This window comes from Diadema antillarum, unplaced genomic scaffold, assembly GCF_040938485.1.
Source record: "Diadema antillarum isolate AM-2024a unplaced genomic scaffold, OU_Dant_1.0 seq00000190_RagTag, whole genome shotgun sequence".
In the NCBI taxonomy this organism is placed as follows: Eukaryota; Metazoa; Echinodermata; class Echinoidea; order Diadematoida; family Diadematidae; genus Diadema; species Diadema antillarum.
Window position 1 is genome coordinate 197,077 of NW_027271254.1, and position 18,058 is coordinate 215,134.

General features: G+C 39.2%; 1 protein-coding gene across 1 annotated transcript; it reads right to left on the reverse strand.

Annotated features, from left to right (window-relative positions):
- Positions 1-9,680: 9,680 nt before the first annotated feature.
- Positions 9,681-12,060, reverse strand: LOC139728685 (3-mercaptopyruvate sulfurtransferase-like). The gene is made up of 2 exons (XM_071639622.1): positions 11,472-12,060; positions 9,681-10,891 (listed from the first exon to the last, which is right to left on the reverse strand). The coding sequence occupies exons 1-2, from the start codon at positions 12,058-12,060 to the stop codon at positions 10,569-10,571; spliced, it is 912 nt and encodes a 303-aa protein (XP_071495723.1). The 3' UTR covers positions 9,681-10,568.
- Positions 12,061-18,058: the final 5,998 nt, after the last annotated feature.

The window sequence follows — 18,058 nt, forward strand, 5'->3', positions numbered from 1 at the left end:
TGCAAGGCCGTGCGAACCGCTAAATCATCTATGGACTTGTAACCATGAATCAAATTTGTACTTGGTATTTTATCAATGCGGAGAAGAGAGAAGCTATAAATAGACATGACTAAACACTGCGTTTAAAGTTCACATACTTTTGATGTGTCATTTAATTTCTTCAAGGCATTTGCTTTTTGAAAAATATTGCTATAACAGCACACCGCAATTATACATGAATGGCAAACAACACAACATCATCGTTCTATTACCGCGTTTGTCACCATAGATGCAAGCTAAAATGCCTGTGCAGTCACTACTTCGCATTTGAGGCAGAGTTGCTCCCGAGTTATGCATGAAATTATGAGCTTTTCTTATTTGAAAATGCAGAAATCAAATCAAATCAAATCAGACAAATATGCATACACATAACATAATGCATTCCATCGGGACTTTAGAGTGAAAGGAAGCCGAAACGAAAACTTGTCTTTGACCTATCAGTGCAGGTTGAAATGTTGTCCCTTGAATTGCGTCACGATTAGATAAAACAGTGTGTAGTAACATCTTTTGCAAAATATAGATACAGTAACCTCGATATAATGAGGACCTAAAACACTATGACAATTACTTTGATGTATAAGGTTACTCACAATATCCGGGAAAGAAATATAAAGATTTGGTACCTTGCAGCCTCTTTACAATGAGGTTCCTATGTATAGGGAAAAGACACATTTCAACATGACAATGAGGTTATTATGGATATATTTATAAAGAAAAACCATGGACAGTCTGCCAAAGTATTTTCCATCTTTACATTTGTAATAGTTAAACATCTCAGGTAGAATGGCCGTCTGATCTGCTGATAGTACATTGTAATCTGCTGAGGTTACCAGCGGTGTGTGGAATAAGGCAAACAAGTTTATATAAAAGAAAAAGTGAGACATTTAGAACAATTTGCATAATCATATATATGTGAACCAATACTGCCATCATTAGCATTTTGGAAGATGTGATGTCAGAGGGTGAAGAGTTCATATTTTTCAGCTTCGTTTTCTTGCTGATGATTTCAACAAGTTTGCAAGGTGCAAATAATAAAGTGTCGCATGACCATCAGTGACTGTTGGTTGTACAGGGGAACCTTCTAACGAGAAGCTAAAAACTACAACAGTTACCTTAATACATTTAGTATCTAAGATTTCTCACTATATCACGGTATAAAAACAAAAGGGAACTAGAGATTGTAATTTGTCATCACTGACAAATTAAGGTGATCCGATTTTTTTTTATCAATGATTCGAGTCCTGATCGCAATAGGCATGACCATACAAGTTTCATCTGTGTTTAGAGACATTGGCCGTGTGATGTTTGCATTCTCATTTAGCAAAGGGAGTCATATCTGCCATGTTAGGTACCAAATTCTGTATACACTATAACGAAGAAACAGCAACAAGTACATATGACCTTTGACCCACCTTTGCACTCCCAAGATTGCATCTGATGAAATAGTGGTTATTTTGTGAAATGATTCTCGCGATATCGTCTATACGTGTGAAAAATATGGGAAAGATAGGACAGGTATTCACTAAGATACAAGATGAAACATTTATGACCTTTGACCCTAATTTACATACCAAAGATGTTGTCCGATCTAGTAGTTGTTATTTTATGAAATAATGTACGAGCCATGAACTAAACATGTGCAAAATATGGGGGTGATAGGGCGTGTTTTTCTTGAGTTATTGCAAAGAAAGTTGCAGAAAGAAAGAAATATCTCAATACATAGAAGATAAGCTTTAATTTCAACCAAGTTTTTTATCGTAATTCCGACATCGTATAAAAAAACTAAGGGCACATAACGATAGCGCAAAGTCTCAGCTACAACATATTAAAATCTGGGAGAAATTCACCGAAGGGTAAGTGAGCTAGTGCTCGATAAAGACAATCATGTCAATGTTCACATTTAAAAAAAATTCCCTCCCATAGAGATAACATAAAAAGAAGTACATATGACCTTTGACCTCAATTTGCACAGACAAGATGGCATCTGAGTAAAAAGTGGTTATTTTGTGAAATGATCCTTGTAACATGGTCTTTGCGTGTGCAAAATATGGGAAAGATAGGACATGTATTCACTGAGATACAGGGTGAAACACTTATGACCTTTGACCCTAATTTACATACCCAAGATGGTGTCCGATCAAGTAGTTGTTATTTTATGAAATAATTCACGTGACATGAACTAAACATGTGCAAAATATGGAAGTGATAGAGGCCGTTTTTCTTGAGTTATTGCAAAGAAAATTGCAGAAAGAAAGAAATATCTCAATACATCGAAGATAAGCCTGAATTTCAACCCAATTTTTTGACGTGATTCTGACATCGTATGAAAAAACAAAGGGCACATTTACGGTAGCGTAAAGTCTCAGCTACAACATATTAAAATCTGGGAGAAATTAACCGAAGCTTAAGTGAGCTAGGGCTCGATAAAGATAGTCATGTCAATTTTCATTTCCAGAAAAACTGCACTCCCATAGAGATAACACGTAAACTGGTCAAATTTGACAAGATTACTTTCAATCCACTTTTACGAGGTGATACTGTTATCCAATCAAAATTTTGTTACTCTATGTTTGAAAGAACATTAGATAAGCTACATCATACTGAAATCTGGGTGAAAATTGACGAAGGACTAGTGAGATACGCTCGAATGAACTTGAAATTTGATGACGTCATTTTGAAAATTTACTTTTTTACTTTATTAAGAAATTTGATATCTTTTAATCATTTTGTCAGCATTGCCACCCCATGAAATGACATGTACAACTCATCAGCTTTCAAAATATGTACAGAAAATGGGGGGTCACCGTCCATCCTGACGAGTAAAATCGGATTTAAAATTGGCAGTTTTTTGGCATAGTTGTACTGTATATCGCCATTGACGCGCGCGCGGAATTTCAACTTTGACGGGCCCGTAAAACGTCATATTGAGTCGGATTGACTTGAAACTTGGTAGAAATATTCCTTGACATTTCAGGCAGCCGATAAGTGTGAAAAAACTGGAAATTTCTATTGCATATGAGCTGTGCGTGCGTATATGCGCGCGCGCGTACGCGTCCGTCGATTTTTTCTGAAATACTCCAAATGACCTGAAACGTGTGCAAAACAATTTTGAGCTCGATTGGAACATATTAAAATTTCAACGCGCGCGTACGCACTCGTTTACCAGGGTCGTGATGAAATTTTATTAAATATATCGATAGAACTTGACTTAAACTATATTATATGTAAATGTCGTTGAGAAATTCCATTTCATTAATGAGATACGAATGTGAACGTGATTTCAGATAATGACATCATAGTGACGTCATGGTTGACTGATCATAAAGATACATTAGATCTGTCGTTCTTATGACGTGATACATATATGGTATAAGTTTTAAAGTCATAGGTGAATGACTTTTTGAGTTAACCGCTGCACAACATTTGAGGAGAAAGAAATAAAGAAGAAAGATTCAGTACAGATACAATAGGTGATCCGAGAGGATACTCGGATCACCTAAATATGCACTAAAAGACTTGGGGTCTGCAAAATTGTCTTGTCATACAGGGTTTAGCTACACAGAGGACTCCCGTTATTACAAAGTTCGGCAGTTTTCTTTCTTTATATCAAAATTTTATTGTAACCAAACACGGTAAACAATAAAAACATCGAGCGAAAAATGTTTGAATTTTTACTTTGTTGTAACCAGAATTTTGATATAACCTCATTCATTATAACACAAGTGCACTGTAAAATATCTGATATCTTTGTAACAAGGTTCCAATACATGATTTGCCCCATTCTCTTACATGAGAAAAGTGTAAATAATGATGTACCGGTTCATATACCCAGAGTTAATGCATAGTATGTATTTGTTAGGTAATACATAGAGTAAAGCGACATTAGATCTGTCATTCAACAATGGCCTTGTTAGGTACATCACATCTAGTCTTCGTTACATACCCTTGAATAAGCACACTGTTTTCTTCATATGATTTGCAAATAATGCATTCACCGGATAGGAAATTACTTCAATATGTACAATGTCCTTCAAAATGACTTCATTCAACTTGAGACACAAGGAAACAAAATGAAATGACAGTTAGTTTTGTGTAAGAGGCAGATAATGCTTCATTAGTACTTTAAGACACTGAGACATATAACAAGAAAATTTTAAAAGGAAAATACAAACACCAACATTCCCAACAAATCTTGATAATCTTTACATTCCAACTACACGTATCATAAAATGTTTGCCTACGAGCACAATATTTGTAATTTTTCAACCACATGTAGTATCTTTTTTTTTTTTTAAATATCACATATAGGTATGCAGTTCTTTTCCTTCAAAAGGCAGTTTGTAATATGTCTTGATTTTTCTCTAGAGAGAGCATAAATTTGAAATCTCATCTTTTAAAATTAGTTTTAATGCCATGGGCAAAATTCTCAGCAATATTCTAGTATTCCCTGGGACACAATCCCACATTAAGGAGATTCAAATGTCTTTCAGGAAACTTTTCATACTGGAAGACATACAGTAAATACAAAACAATCATTGACTATGTACCCTTTAAACATGCAATCTGTCTTTAATTTTGCGAGAGCATAAGTTTGCAAGTTATTACTTGAACAGAATCCTCTGTGATCTCCTGCATGCATTTTACACAGCTTGTAGAGCCTTAAACCTAAAATATGGTACCAATCTTCCCTTTGCCATTTTCAAATTTTAAGAAAACTGCAGCAGAGAATATTAGTACATATCCACATATAAAGAAAGACTTGAATGTGAATGGGAAAGTCCCCACAAAAGGCTACTGTCCTATAAAAGGATCTGTGAGCCACCAAATGAATTTTAGATTAATTCAATACATTCAGCCAATTTTCTGTAGTGATTTAGTCACAGAAAGTCAAGTCTGCATCCAAGTCAAAGAGGCAGAGGTGAGTACAATCCATCAGTTTCTGTGGTATTGTTTTCTGAGATTTTCCCTAGATACAAACATCAGTTGTAAGTACTGTATAACAGTATATACATATATTGCCCTTTTAGACGTGCAACATAACGCTTGATATCCCTGTGGGAGTTATATTTTCTCAAAGTGTGCAGTGCTGTGGGAAAAATGTTGTCTCTATGGGAAAATAAAAGTCCCAAGGGACTGTGAAGTGTTATCATTTCAAAGATACGTATTAAAGGCAATATTTGTTATGTTACGGTCCACATAAATACACATCATTTCATTGGAGCCCCATTGGTGGCAAGTCAAATTCTGGAATCATATTTTATACCCGACGTGACATCACTGCTCACAATATAACAATTTTGATCCTCGCTGCATTAGTCAGGTGACTGCATTATGACCAATCACTAACAAGTATTTATGTAGACCATTTGATACATGCCATATATTTCAGTGGGTTTTTTTTCTTTGTGAGTCGACTGATAGTTGCAAAGTAAACACGGCATAATTGCCTCAAAAAAACAAAATACAATGTATATCATCTACTCTGTAGGAAACTGCTAATTTTGCTCTCTGGAAAAGGGATAAAGTACACTGTACTTATTCCTCCGTAGTTGTGGTTCCGGGTTGCGAATTTGACCACTGGTGAAAAATGTCTCACATGCCCCAATTCACATATCATTGCCCTTGCATATTAAATGGCACACAACCCTACTCATGGCTGGTACCAAGCTACAGAAAGATAGGAAGACACACAAGATTTATTGGTTTTCACATTGCAATGCAAAGCTTCTATTTGCTACTGTTCACACATGGCAAAAGAAAAATACAACCCCTCGAGTGTTGTAGTGTGCAGGTATGTATGATTTTTTTTTTTTTTTTGGGGGGGGGGGGGGGTTTGTGTGTGTGTATACATGTATATGTGCATGTACTGTTCAATATATACACTGCATGAGGCAAATTATCATGACGGTTCTGCTGCGAGAGTTAACTTTGTGTGTGTGTTGTGTGTGTGAGTGAGTGAGTCCATATACAAGATTTTGTGGTGTTCACATTCCATTGCAAAAATTTGATATTGAGAAATCATTAATTTCAGGCATGTATGAATAGGATTATTTACCTACAAACTACTTCAGGACATTGCACAATTTAAAGTCTGGACTTGAACTCAAACAGTTGGCAGTAAAATCTCTTGTGACCACTGTATAGGTACTTCCAAATTCAGGTTCACTTTGCTCATTGAAACTGTCATAAAGTCTGAACACTAAAGTTAGCTGGAGTCAAAAGGGGCCTGAGCTTTCGATCCTAGCAGAATCTTCGTCAGAGGCAAAATGACAAACAAGCAGGGAAAGCAATCACATATAAGGACTTCACACAAGAACAGACAGGTACAGGCTGGGTATACAGAACAAAGAAAACAAAGGAGAGGGTGGGAGTTCATGGGCAAGGAGCCCAACAGGTAAAGAGAGGGGGGATTAGAGCAGGAGGGTGGACAGACAAAGGGCAGAGGAGAGTGGACAGACAAAAGGCAGAGGAGGGTCAGTGGTGATCAAGAGGATCAAGGGGGCAACCAATGTAGGAAAAGGATGAATAGGGAGGCAACATCAAAGAAGATAAGGAACACCAGAGGGATAAAGAAAGGGAAAGAGTGAAAAAGCCAACAGCAAGGGGAAGGGGGGGGGGGGGGGGGGGGGGGGCGAGCAAACAGTGAACCCTGAAAGGAGTACCAGGAGGAGGCAGCAAAAGGAAGTAATCAAATAAATCAAAGTATATATACACACAGTAATGATAATGATAATTGAAGTAACAATAATGAAAAAGATATTGATAAAAGAAATGAAATAAAATACATATGAAAAAACTGGGGGAAAGAAGATTGTATACAATGTACACTGTGTGTGGATAGGCAGGCAAGGCATAGTAAGCACAATAAGTATAAACCAACAAAACCAAGTGCGTGTATGTTTAGGTAGAAAAGGGCTGTATAAAAGAGACTCGGACTAGAGGAAGGGATTAATTGGGAATAAACAGGTCTGCAAATGGAAAAAGCGCAAAGAAAGAACAAAATGAAATTCAAAAATGAAAAAGAGTATGTATGGGGTAATTGTGCAACGTATTTAACGCAGAAACTTTTGAAACTCCAAAAACGTGCAATACGTACAATAACTAAAACACATTATTTGGCACACACTAAAGAGTTATTTTTAAAGTTGCAATTATTGGATATTTATAGTATTAATGAATTTCAGACTGCTTCTTTTATGTATTCCTTCACCAAAGAGTTATTACCTTCTGCCTTTAATGATTATTTCATTTATAATTTTGATGTGAATATGTATGTTACTAGAAATTCCCATAAAATGTATATTCCTTTTTATAGATATAAATTCTCAAGAACAGTGATTTCTTATAAAGGTCCTGTACTATGGAATAATATGTTAGATAAGTTTAAACAGTGTTCCACTTTAAGTGATTTTAAAAGGAAGTATAAATTTTATTTATTAGAGAAAAAATAATATGTAATATATTATGAGGTATCTTTATGTTTTATTGATTGCCTGTTGTTTGTTCATATATTGTTTGTTATTGTTGTTGTAGCTCATTAGCTTGTTTGTATTTGTCTTTTGAGTTTAGTTCATGTAAATCTTGTCATTGCTTCTCTCTATCTTATTCTTGCAATGTTCTCTACTGTCTTTCTTTTTGTCTCCGTTTATGTTCTGTGATTTAAACACAATTTTTAACATGCAAACTTGTAAGATGCAGTCCATCAAGGGTTTGACCTTTGACAGGCCAATGGCCTTTTGTCATTCCCACACATCTGCTGCAGATCTTACTGTTTTTACTGCGTTTATACTTCATTGTAACTGTCCTTGTACTGCTTATGCTTTGTTTTGTGTATATTTCTGTGTTCTGTTCTGTACATTTTATACATATATGTATGTCTATCATTGTGTGTGTTTTTTCTTAAAGATGTGAAATAAATTGAATTGAATTGAATTGAATTGAATTGAATAACAATAGTAATAAGAATAAAAAGGAATAAAAGGTGGTTAGTCATTTCCCTCCTGGATGTTGAAGCCATGGGGTTGGATGGTGTGAAGTCGTCTCATCCAGAGCTTCTCTCTGCTGGTTCTGACTGTGTCTGGACGAGTGCCTAAAGATTCAATGCCCTGTAGAGTCATATCAGTGATGGAATGATCGGGTAGATTGAAATGGTGGCCCACTGGAGTGTCGAGCTTGGCTGTGTTGACAGTAGATCTGTGTCCATAGAAGCGTCTTTTGAGTGTTGTCTTGGTTTCCCCAACATACTGGATTCTGCAAACTCTGCAAGTGATGAGATACACAACATTAGTGGTAGTACAAGTGATGTTTCCCTTTGTGTGGTGAGAGAGGCCGGTAGAGTTGCTGGTGAAAGAGTCACTCTCGTGGATGTGTATGCTACAAATGATGCACCTACTGGCTGAACATTTGAATGTGCCATGCTGTAAAGGAGAAGAATTGTCAGTGAGGGAGGGTACTTCAGCACGGACAATAAGATCCTTGAGGTTATGGGGGCGTCGGTATGCCAGGATGGGAGTATCTGGGACGGCCTGTAAGAGACGATCAGAGGTATGAAGGATATGGTGGTTATCACGAAGGATATTGTGGAGAGAGGGTAGATTGGGATGGAAAGTGGTCACGAGGGGTATTCTGTCATGCCTTGCCTGCCTATCCACACACAGTGTACATTGTATACAATCTTCTTTCCCCCAGTTTTTTCATATGTATTTTATTTCATTTCTTTTATCAATATCTTTTTCATTATTGTTACTTCAATTATCATTATCATTACTGTGTGTATATATACTTTGATTTATTTGATTACTTCCTTTTGCTGCCTCCTCCTGGTACTCCTTTCAGGGTTCACTGTTTGCTCGCCCCCCCCCCTTCCCCTTGCTGTTGGCTTTTTCACTCTTTCCCTTTCTTTATCCCTCTGGTGTTCCTTATCTTCTTTGATGTTGCCTCCCTATTCATCCTTTTCCTACATTGGTTGCCCCCTTGATCCTCTTGATCACCACTGACCCTCCTCTGCCTTTTGTCTGTCCACTCTCCTCTGCCCTTTGTCTGTCCACCCTCCTGCTCTAATCCCCCCTCTCTTTACCTGTTGGGCTCCTTGCCCATGAACTCCCACCCTCTCCTTTGTTTTCTTTGTTCTGTGTACCCAGCCTGTACCTGTCTGTTCTTGTGTGAAGTCCTTATATGTGATTGCTTTCCCTGCTTGTTTGTCATTTTGCCTCTGACGAAGATTCTGCTAGGATCGAAAGCTCAGGCCCCTTTTGACTCCATTTTACTCCATTGGCTTGCCTTTATTGGATAAGCAGTTTTCAGCAGCTTTTTTTTGCCACTAAAGTTAGCATAATGTTTCATAAAGCTGGAACAATTGGAATATGAAGTGCCAATATGTGCGCCCACTTTTTTCCCTAATACGTTTCAACAAAGTACGATTGTATGTCAATATTTCATCTACACTGGAAGAAAAATTACACTTCCAACTAAAAACATGTGTTAACATTAACAAAAATCATTATCACAGTGGCGGATCCAGAGGGGGGTGCAACCGGCGCACACCCCCCCTTTATCTTTCGTTAAAAACAAAAGAAATGAAAAGAAAAAATGAAATGAAGCTCGGAAGTGGCACCAGAAATATTAGTTGCGCCCCCCCTTTCACAGAATTCCTGGGTCCGCCCGTTATCATCTGCAAATTTCAACTCTAGCTATAGAAATCAACAAAGATTAGGAAACCCACTTGGCTTGCCATAATTAAGAAGTTTGTAAAGTCGTGCGTAACATAACCTTATAAACAGCTTTATGGAACAGGGCCCATGCTGTCTTCTCTCCTGTAGATCACACTAATGGAAACTGAAATCAGGATCTTCCTCGCTAATTGCACAAATGTCAACATTGGACTCATAAAAAAAACCAAATGTCATCACAAACAGGTCCCTTTCATTCAATTTCTTTTAAAATTTTGCATAACTTGTCTGACGCAGTGCCAAATATTATTTGAAAAATCAATGGTACATGATGTACGAAGAGCGTACTTTTATGGGAGACATCCCCACTGATTCATTACATGCACCTATTGGATCAGCCTTTAAAACACTATTCAGATCCTGACAAACTTAACTCCACATCTCCAAAGAGTTGCACTTCACAAAATCGACAAAATAAGAAACACCATCCTACCTATGCACCTACACAGTTATAAAGCAGGTGGGCATCTACTCCTTGGAATATTGGCAGATTGAAATACCAACCTGGTGTTACACTAGCCCAAATCATATGTGAAAAAATATAAGATTAGAGCCTATACAGAGTAGCTTGAAACAAACACAACATGGGGTCTTTTATCACATTGGAACCTCCATATTGATGATATTGCTCACATGATTCACCTTCAAACACATAACAGAAGAAGCACATTTAAAAAAATAGATTTCGACAATGAACACGTTGACACACTTCCACATCCTTCTCCATTCATAACCAGTTGTAGAGTTTGATGTGATACTTCTCCAGATCAAAGCAAAATAAACATGACCATTTTTCTCAGTTCAGCCGGCACTGGCCTCTTCTGGGTTGCACACCACCATTTGGTTGGGCGTGGCGCGCTGCGCGTACTCCTCCCACGATCCATCGTACATCGCCACGTTCTGCTTGCCCACCTCGAAGGCCGCCAGGGTCTGGATGCAGGCTGTGATGCCCGAGCCGCAGGAAGCGGTCAAAGGTTGGGAGAGGTCGATGCCCCGGGAGGTGAAGATCTCCTCGAGCTCGGAGGGCGACTTCATGAGGCGGGGCGACTGCTCGGCATCCTTGCCATTGAGGAGTGAGGAGAACGGCACGTTGATGGACCCTGGCATGTGGCCCCTGCATAGACCTGCAGATGATTGACAGGAAGACACACATTAATAAGGAATCATCTTCCCCCATCCCACTGAATCCCATTGGAATTGCCTACATTTAATTAGTCCAACATGCCATGATGGGAATTATAGAAGCCTCTGTCCTGGCAGAAGTATTCAGTCAAAAGATGTACAGTGTAGATTGTTTATTTACATGAGGTTTGACTTTGAATATCAACCTCAGCTAATACTGACATTGGAAAGCTTTACGAAAATAGCATAGTACTCTGTGCTGCAAAGAAAGATTTTAGAGTTTTTGAGAGAAAGAAGCAAAAGTGGTTAAAATATTGATGAAACTTTGTACAAACCATGACAAACACAAAAATTATCATTACCAGTAAAATAACTGTACACGTTGCCTTCCACCCATCTAATATTTGCATTCATGTGCATGTTTGTATCCCCTTTGGCTTTTGTTTCTCCAATGTTTGTCTACAATGTTCTCCAATGTTTCTCGAATGCAGAAGAAAAAAAAAATAATTGACTTGAATACTACATCAACTAGCCTAATATTAAAACAAAACAAAACAAGTTTAGTAAAGAAGGAAATTGTACCTTCTCGTGGTTCAGGAGCCTCCCCTTTAAACCGTGCTGCAGATCTTGCATCCATAACTTGAAACTTATTCTTTTCCAGGTTGCCTGTCATGTCCTCAAATCTCTTGAACAGATGGGGCTGAAGTACTGCACTGAACGTCTTCTTTTCCACATCCCTTGGTGCCGTTGAGCTCGCCACTGGATGGCCTTCCTTGATCCACTGTGGGAGCCCACCGTTTAGTACATAGACATGGTTGTGACCAAACACGCGAAACAGCCACCAAACCCGTGGCGCCGAGAAGACACCGAAGTCCGCGTGATTGTCGTAGACGACGACGTGGGTTTCGTTGCAGATGCCCAAGTTTCCGACGTAGTCAGCGAAAAAGTCCGGGGTGGGGAGGGTGTGGGAGTATGGCGACTGGGGGAGTGTGCAGGCATCGATGTCGAAAAACTCAGCGCCGGGTATGTGCTTCTTAGTGTACTCTGCGTTGGAGTTGATATCACTGCCAGGCATGTACCACCTTGCATCAAGGACCTTGAGATGCTGAGCACTGGGGGACAAGATTCGGGACAGCCAGCCGCAGCTGACTAGGGCACCAACTCGCTGCATCGTAACCTTGGTTTACTCCTGCGAGAAGACACAAACAAAATCAACATGGAACAAATTGTGATTTGTTCTATGTGGCCACTTTGGCAGCAAATGAATACTCGTACATGTAGGCAACCAAGGAATGCCGGTCTAATGTCCCCTCTGAAGAATGTAAATTTGAAATCATTCAAGTAGTGAAGAAATAACTTGGCTTGCAACAGTTAAACAAATCTTATAGTGTATCATGGACCCTGATATTTGATCAACTGTAAACTGTTCAATATTTATGGTAGGCATGTGTAACATGACCACATGATATCACAAGCTAAGCACAGTGCTCTGCAAGCCTCTCTCTGTGCCGACTAGAGATTTCATCATGAAGAACTGTTATTCTTTGAAACTAGGAGCATATTCTCATATATGGCATGGGGTTAGTTTATTACCTCTGCCAAGGGAGGAGGTTATGTTTTCATTACCGTTGGTTTGTTTGTTAGTTTGTGTGTCCGTATGCAAAATAACTCAAAAAGTTGTCCATTTCACAGATTTCGATAAACTAAGAATGACAAAAGGAGCAGCTGATTAAATTTTGGTAGTGATCTGGAAGTTTTTATGGATTTTATGAAGGATTTTCAATATTTTGGCAGGTAGGGCAATGAACTTGGGAGTTAAAGCAGCGCATTTTGGAGGTTTTCATGGGTGTACTAAAGTGCATACTCTAGTTTCTGCTCTAGGGTGAGATGCGCCGTGCAGCTGAGGGTTTATGACGTAACAAAGACTTCTATATTGGGAAATTGCGTGATTTTTAGTGGGCGGAAATCACTGATCTCTATGGAAGAGCAAGATCATCAGTGGAAAGTAGCTGCTTGGTGGAGGTCTGCGCTCTCAGAGTGCTTTTCTAGTTAAATTCTGTCATGAAGCAAACACACAAACAAAAAGTAAACAAACACCCCAAACATTGAGGTGTATTTAAAATTTCGTATGTGATGTTGGGGGACATCATTCTTCAACCATGCAAATTTCGCTGAGATGTTTGCAAGAGGGATATCGTGATCACCTTTAAACAAGCAATTTGTTTTGTAGAAGTAATGATTCCTCTAACGCTGAACAGGTACCACAACACGTACAGTGTGCAATCCATACTAGAAGAGCTTGAATGTCCCTCCCTTCAGCAATGTTGACAAGACGTCGGCCTCACAGTGATGTAGGCCTATTTAACTCCACCATCACTGCATAAACTTCCTGACCCAGTCCTACATCATTCCGGTTGCTGCACCCACATAAGCTCTCCATGCACTAGGATATGTCATCGTACCAGGATCCAGAACAGGAACACCACAAAATGTCTTCCTTCCTCAAAAGAACACCAAGAACATGGAATGAGCAGTGTAACCACACTATCCCTGGAAACCTTCTGACATCGACAAACGGAAGGCAGTGGTTGATATTTAGTCCCTGGACTGTATTAACTCATTGAGGACGAGTCCCGAGTATACTCGGGCAGGTGTCTAATGGGAAATACGTGTTGTGGCAAAATCAGCCCGTCCTCAAAATGGGTTAAATACATGTCCTCGTGCTGTTTGATACCCTGCACCATGCACCTCAACCACTGTGGTTCACACACACACACAAATCTAAAGTTTGTAATCTATCTGAATCTTCAGGATTGAAGGAGGCAGACTGAACCAGAAGAAGAAGAAGAAGAAGAAGAAGAAGAAGAAGAAGAAGAAGAAGAAGAAGAAGAAGAAGATAAAGAAGAAGAAGAAGAAGAAGAAGAAGAAGAAGAAGATGAAGATAAAGAAGAAGAAGAAGAAGATGATGATGAAGAAGGACTTTACTTAACTAGTCTCAATTCTTGGCTTTTCGCAGGTTTCCATTGCAGCAGTGCAATAGGTATGTCAATTTGTATTGATTCATCGTACCCAGATCATCACTTATGGGAGTTTATGTGGCCACGAGTATCTAATGTGCCATTATATTTCATGTCTTTTTCTACTATCTTTCTTCAGATTACTTGGAAACTCCTACAAAACACACACACACACACACACAAAATAAAAAACCTTTCCCAACTAAGACTCTGCCAGTGATATCATCTGTTAATTTCACTGGTAAATACTGGAATACAATATTTCCTAGACCGAGGAAGCATAACTTGCATGTTTCCTTGTGATGTCTTTTGTTAAAAGTTAGCGACCATTATAGTTTTGGTTAAGACCTAACTTCAGGTTTCTAACTTTTTTTTTTGTTTTTTTGGTGAGATAAGGAGAAACCTCTCATGAAATATGAAAGAGCATGTAATTCCAAGAGGAATTTAATGTTTATTTGATGAAAATTGGCTTTGAAATGGCCGAGACATCCAAAACAGAGTGATCCGAATAAGGTGGGACCTGTGCACCTTTTTAATTACCATCGCTTTGTTTTACTTTGCTTTTGGAATTGGATGTCTCTGCAATTCCAGGGGCGTCACCGGCTTTTTTTCAAGGGGGGTGCGTTTTGACACTAAATGTTTACGAGATTTTTTGGACAGACATTTGGAATTTAAGGGGGCGCATCGGGCGCAACTGGTGGCAAATACTGGCGGCAATATCAGGAGAGCATAATAATTACATTCGAGCGAGGGGAACGAGCGAGCTTGAAAATTTTACGTTTTACAGTCCAAAAACTGCCGTTCTTAGCCATATTTTTTTGCTTTGGAAATCAAGGGGGGGGGGGGGCAGGGGCACCGGGCGGAACTGCTGGCAATTACTGGCAGCAACACGAGGTGAGCGAGCGAAGAGAGCGAGCGTGAAAATTTTACATTTTACAGTCCAAAAACTGCCGTTCTTAGCCATATTTTTTTCGCTTTGGAAATTAAGGGGGGGGGGGGGGGGCACCGGGTGCAACTGCAGGCAATTACTGATGGCAGCAACATCAGAAGAATGAAGATTAGATGCGAGCGAACGGAGCGAGCGAGCTTGAAAATTTTGACATTTTACAGTCCCCAAACTGCCGTTTGTAGCTATATTTTTTCTCTTTGGAAATTAAGGGGGGGGGGGGGGGGGGCGCACCAGGCGCAACTGCAGGCAATTACTGGCAGCAACTTCAGGGGAATGGCATTACGACTAAATGCGAGCGAGAGGAGCGAGCGAGCTTGAAAATTTTGACATTTTACTGTCCAAAAACTGCCGTTTGAAGCTATATTATTATTTTTTTTCGCTTTGGAAATCAAAGGGGGGGGGGGGGAGGGGGGACTCCCGGTACGCCCCTCCCCCTGGATCCGCCACTGGTAGTCAAGGGTGTGGGTTTATGTTCATGAATGGGGAGGTATGACCAGCGAGGTGGCGTCGAAGTGACCAAGCGGGGAAAGGATGTCCAAAATCTGCGCTTAAGAGCATCCCCTAAACTAATTGTGCGAGTTTGTTCGTGTGTGTGTATTATATACATGGAAAAGTTAGGAAGTAGCCCAGGTCAAGTCTTTTTATTGGGAATGCAAGACATTTTTATGTAGACTAGTTTGTAAAGCAACACTGCAAAATCAATGATCTAGCTTTGATATAACGAAGCTTAAGGTACAAAGGTGTACATTCTACATCACATTGCGCAACATTGTACCGAGTCTTCGTTCGTTCGAGAATCACGCTGAATCACAATCTTTTGTCGGGTCCGGGCTTTTTGAACAATGTTTCACACTATATACCTATATAATTATATAGTTACGCCACTGCTTTTGGGTGAAATAATCGGACGGATTTCTTGAATTCTAACAAAAAAGCAAGAAAATCTTTTCATTGCGGGAATTATGATTATGTGGGGTGGGGCAAATGGTGCGCTTGCCTTCCAATATTTTTATGGGGGCAACATTTTTGTTTCTTTCAAAAGCAAGAAAATCTTCTCATTTCGGAAATTATTAATCGTGGGGGGGGGGGCAAAATTAAAATATGCTTGCCCCTCCAATATTTTTATGGGGGTTACTTTTTGTTTTTCTGTCAAAAAAAAGATAAGAAAATCTTCTCGTCTCTGGAATTATGGAGGGGGGGGGGACGGGCAAAATGATATGCTTGCCCCTCCATTTTTTTTTTCATTTTTTTTTTAAAAATGAGGCTAAGGCTCGCTCTTGGGCTGGCAATGTGGATAGGTCTGAAGTAACGTACATAGACCCTACATACTTGTAAGTAGCACACGTACATGCAAACATGTATAAGTGCTCCGTATCGTACGGATGTACATTACGGTCGATAAATAGTAAACACTGTAGAATGCTAATAGATATGTATAAAATCAGTGCTGCCAGAACCAGGGGTGCGAATTGTTTTTACCGACGATTTGTGTGTGTGTGTGTGTGTGTGTTTGTGTGTGTGTGTGTGTGTCCCTGGTGCAAAATAGAAAAAAAAAATAGAAAAAAAATATTATTTAGCGTCCGGCGTTGAGGTCACTCGAAGACTGATTTTTTTTTTATTTATTTTTTTTATTTTTTTAAGGATCTGAAGGGGGCTGCGTTCGCACCCAACGCACCCCCCCTGGTGACGCCCATGAATTCCAAAACAAATTTTCAACAAACATGTCAAATAAACTTTGAATTCTCCATAGAATGGTATGCTCTGTGGTACAGTCTAAGATCTGTGCCATTTCATTTAGTGGTTTCTTGGTATCTCGCAAAAAGTTAAAAGCCCAAATAAAAGGATCCTGGCCTGGGCTGTGGCTGCGCACGTACCTGAACGGGAACTTGGAAGATCACAATTAGTAGGTGACTTCAACCAGCAAGGCAGCCCAAGATTAGAGTACAAATTTGCATATACCGGTAACTGTAGCGGAGCTTCACGCCAGTCCTATCTGGATGGCCTATCTGGACTATATTGTTTGGAAGAGATTACAAGGCTTCATACAACTCGGAATCTTCGGATCACCAGACGGGTAACGGTTGACAGTACACTCTCTAGCTCTTACTGCACTACAGTCTACTGCACTGTAAACACCAAAGAGGTTTGTACGCTCTTTGGTAAACAAACACGTACACCACCAGCCCTCTCTTCACGCATATAACATACACCTCTGATATCTGCAGGGAATGTCCCCATAACAGATAAGAGATGATTAGCCCTGACGGGTCATAAGTATGGTAAGCCATATAATGAAATATTATTACCTCAGCCAAGGGAGGAGGTTTTGTTTTCTTCGACGTTGGTTTGTTGGTTTGTTTGTCCGTGTGAAAAAAAAAAAACTCAAAAAAGTTGTGAACTGATGTGGACGAAACTTACAGAAAATGTTGGGAATGGCACAAGCAACAGAGTGATTAAATTTTGGTAGTGATCCAGAAATCTTTTATGGATTTTACGAAGGACTTTCGATATTTTGGTAGGTAGGGGGAATGAACTTGTGAGTTCAAGCTGCGCATTTTTGAGGTGTTCATACGTGCACTAATGTCATTGTCATTGTCGTTGTCGCTGGGGTTGATGACGTAACAAAAGGCTTCTATACAATGTATTGGGAAATCGGGCGATTTTCAACAATGTGGAAAATCACTGATCTCGGTGGACAAGATCATTGGTGGAAATTAGCTGCTTGGCGGAGGTCTGCGCTCTTTTAGAGTGCTTCTCTTGTTTTATTTTTACTGTTCTAATTAGGTACCCAAATGATAAGATGAACATTAAGTCATTGTGACAATTTTCATGATAACTGCAGTTATATCTATCAGCAATGTAGGGCCTAAGTTACTGGCATTGTCATTGGCATTGTCAAAAACAAAAATAAAAATGAACAGCAAATACAACGACGACGATTACATCTTGTAATGGACCACTAAAGGAAAATAATAATAAAAAAAAAAACCACACACACACACACACACAACCAATTAACCCTAAAGCAATAAATGGGGAAAATTTCTTCCCAGTGTCCAAGCGCAACAGATTGGAAAGCAATTTAGAAAACACGTGAAGTTTAAAAAAATCACTTGTTCAATAAAGTTTAGTGATGAAAAGAATATTTAAATGTTTAGTTTAATGTACTTCTATAGTACATTTACTTTAGAAGGGTAGCACCT